The 2942-nt window shown below is 36.9% G+C and overlaps 1 protein-coding gene across 1 annotated transcript in view; it reads right to left on the bottom strand.

The window, feature by feature from the left end:
• LOC119592535 (transmembrane protein 8B-like) overlaps positions 1 to 2942 on the bottom strand; it is a 15684-nt gene that overhangs the window by 2008 nt on the left and 10734 nt on the right. The window contains exons 9-13 of the mRNA XM_037941398.1: positions 2016 to 2227; positions 1604 to 1748; positions 917 to 1132; positions 484 to 708; positions 100 to 246 (exon numbers count right to left, since the gene is read on the bottom strand). Of these exons, the coding sequence (XP_037797326.1) occupies positions 100 to 246; positions 484 to 708; positions 917 to 1132; positions 1604 to 1748; positions 2016 to 2227 (945 nt within the window). The remainder of the gene's footprint in view (positions 1 to 99; positions 247 to 483; positions 709 to 916; positions 1133 to 1603; positions 1749 to 2015; positions 2228 to 2942) is intronic.

Here is a 2942-nt window from a genome sequence, read left to right as displayed (position 1 = left end):
GACTTTATTTAATTCAAGAAATGGGGTAGACAAGTGTTTATGACATATACACCAACATTTCATTTCAATCTAAATGCACTGCCATGATACAAAACCTACTTTGTAGTTATCCTTGGTCTGTATAAGAGCAAACATCATAAGGCCAACGAGGGCGAGACCCACGCCAGTCCCACGGTAGAGTATCTGACGAGGCTGGACTGAAGGCCAAGATCCCTTGTGCCACCGCCGATAAAGAATGCGGCAGATCTGGAAAAAAGGAAAAGATTAAGAGAAAATATATGCTATAGAACTACCTATCCTGCTTCAATCTTAGAAAAAGAAAATCTCATTACTGATGTGACATATAAATGGATCTCAGAAATAAACTGGATAATCAGAAACAAGGGTGATCCCTGGTATGAATTAATTTTGAGGGGTGGAATATTATAGACAGTATGACTTCACATTCACCAAGACACAATAGCAAGTCATCTTGGAACTCACTGGAATAGCAGTTGCAACAGCCATAGGAAATGTGAAGGATGCTAAGGCTGTTCTGCTATACTGGACGGCAGGAGCAATAATAACGACTCCAAGAGTGTGTAAGAAGGGACACAATGTTTCATCCATCCCAGCTAAGTTGACAATTGTCACCCAAAAGCAAAGTAATGAGAAGAAGAAGTCTGTGAACTGCAGCACCTCATATTTGGTCAAACAATATGACAGCACCTGAAAAGATGAATGAAAACAGCTTCAGTCATAAAAAAAGAAAATTCTATCATGGTATCTCTTTTTAGTACTAGACCTGTACTATTTGACTTTAAGAAAGGTATAAGTTGTCTAAACTCACTGAGCAAACATAGTATCTTCCCCATTTTGTCATCCTGTTAATCACTAAAACTTTGTATATCATTAAAAAATAATAGCTAGTTCTTACCTCATTATCACAAGCATGATAAAATATAGATGCAATCATGGTTGCAGTGAACAGGAGGGCCTGGGCATAGAGGTGGCGACGTATGGCAATTATTGTGGGTGGTATAAAGAAAACATTGCTAACAGTCAACAAGCAAAGTCCTGTTAGGAATGCATTCCAACCCTGGTAGGCTGCTCCATCCTCACAACCCCATCCCTCCCAGCCAGCTGTACATATCTGTAACAAAATAAATATCCTGACATGATAATCAATCTTCAAATCTTCTCTTACAATATTGGCCCCTAATGTTCCATATCACACAATAATGGTTTGGTGTCTTTTCTACATACAGTCCCCCTTGCCATAGTAGAAGCATTATCTTGCATGTACTTAAAAGGTGGCATGACTCTTATCCAAGTCTTATTCACAGACAAACTGACATGAGACAATGGGATCAATATCATACAATATGATCTACAGCTCTTAATAGGTTCCAAACTTGTAACAAAAAATATATATGTATGTGCTTCTATGCCTAAAAAGGAAGAAAGAAAACATGGCATTTATCTACTACAAAAAAAAGTGAGAGAATTAATGGAATATCAAAACATCAAATACCTGAAAAATATAAGGAATTAATGCATGAGTAACTATTCATCAAAGGAGGATTAGGAGGAAAGTAAAAAAAAAATACAACAGCTGACTCACACAGCTAGTGAAGAAAAACATGCCACGATGTGTTTCCTGGCACAAGCCATGACCACCACATGGCTGTTCCCCAGTGAAGACGCAAGGCTGAGTTCGGATGTCAACACTAACCATAACTTGATTTACCTTGCAAGGTGCTTTAACCCTGTTTGAAAGAAATTAATGAATAGACTAGCAAATTTAACTCTTGTGTAAACTACTGTTATATACACAGAATGCTTTAAGATATACAGGTAATAATCTTCACTGTTCTACGAAAACTGATTGGTTCTTTCTCTAAAATGTACTGTTTGCTTGTACGAAAAAGAATTAAACCAATCATTACAGAAAACTGTAGGATCACAAAATCAAAAGAAGAAAAAATGAGAGACAATCTACAAATTCAGTCCCCATAATAAAAAGATCAGCTTACCCTTTATAATAGCAGATTGTCTGGAGGGCAAGGAACCATGTGTCAGGCTCTGGGAATGGGATCAGGATGAAGTCTGTCACAGTGCTTGCTGAGAAAGAGGTGATGTTGAGCGTGAGTTGCTCTTCATCACAAACCAACAAGTCATCTTTGACCTCTGGAGGCCGAGCTTTCCGAATGCACCCTACTACTGTTATCAGCTGGCTTGTTGCATTCTGAGAGAGAGATGAAAAAGAGGATAAATTTAGGATTTTGAAAACTATTTACATAACAAATTATCAAATAAATCATAATAACTAGCATGAATCTTATATCAATACAGAAAATGCAATAAAAAATAAGGACAAAAAAAAAAACCATAAAAATATTAGTGTCTTTAACCTCTTATAAATGGACACACCTATAGTAGTCATGAAACACCAATTCACCATGAAGGGTACGGCTATAGACAAACTGAGAGGGAAGTTCCACTATACGCAGTGAACTTCCTGGGCAAAAGGCTAGACAGCTGCCAAAAGTCACCAGAATGAGTGCCACACAGAAATTTCTGCCACCATCATTGTAGGGTTAACAAGTTCACCTGCCTTTCCATTTAACCCCTATAGACCAAGGATGATTGACCGAGTGATTTTTTTGTTTTGCTATAGTTTTTGAAACTGCTTTATTTTTGGGATTAAGAAATTACTGATGCACAATTACACTAACCTAGAAATCTCTTGCATTAGCTTTGAAAATCCTTCATCTTCTGAAGGGTCCACAATGACAAGAGTATACTGTGAGGCATGAAGAATATAATGAATAATATTCAACATACAAGGTATATAAAGAATGGTTTGATAATAAACATTATCCATTTTGGAATCACCCTCATTTATATCCCTTCTCCAAAAAGCACAATTAAATCATCCTCTTTTCAAAAAATTCCACTAT

This window comes from Penaeus monodon, chromosome 30 (genome assembly GCF_015228065.2).
Source record: "Penaeus monodon isolate SGIC_2016 chromosome 30, NSTDA_Pmon_1, whole genome shotgun sequence".
NCBI lineage: Eukaryota > Metazoa > Arthropoda > Malacostraca > Decapoda > Penaeidae > Penaeus > Penaeus monodon.
The sequence above is the reverse complement of the archived record's forward strand: the minus strand, read 5'-3'. Positions and strand labels throughout refer to the sequence as shown.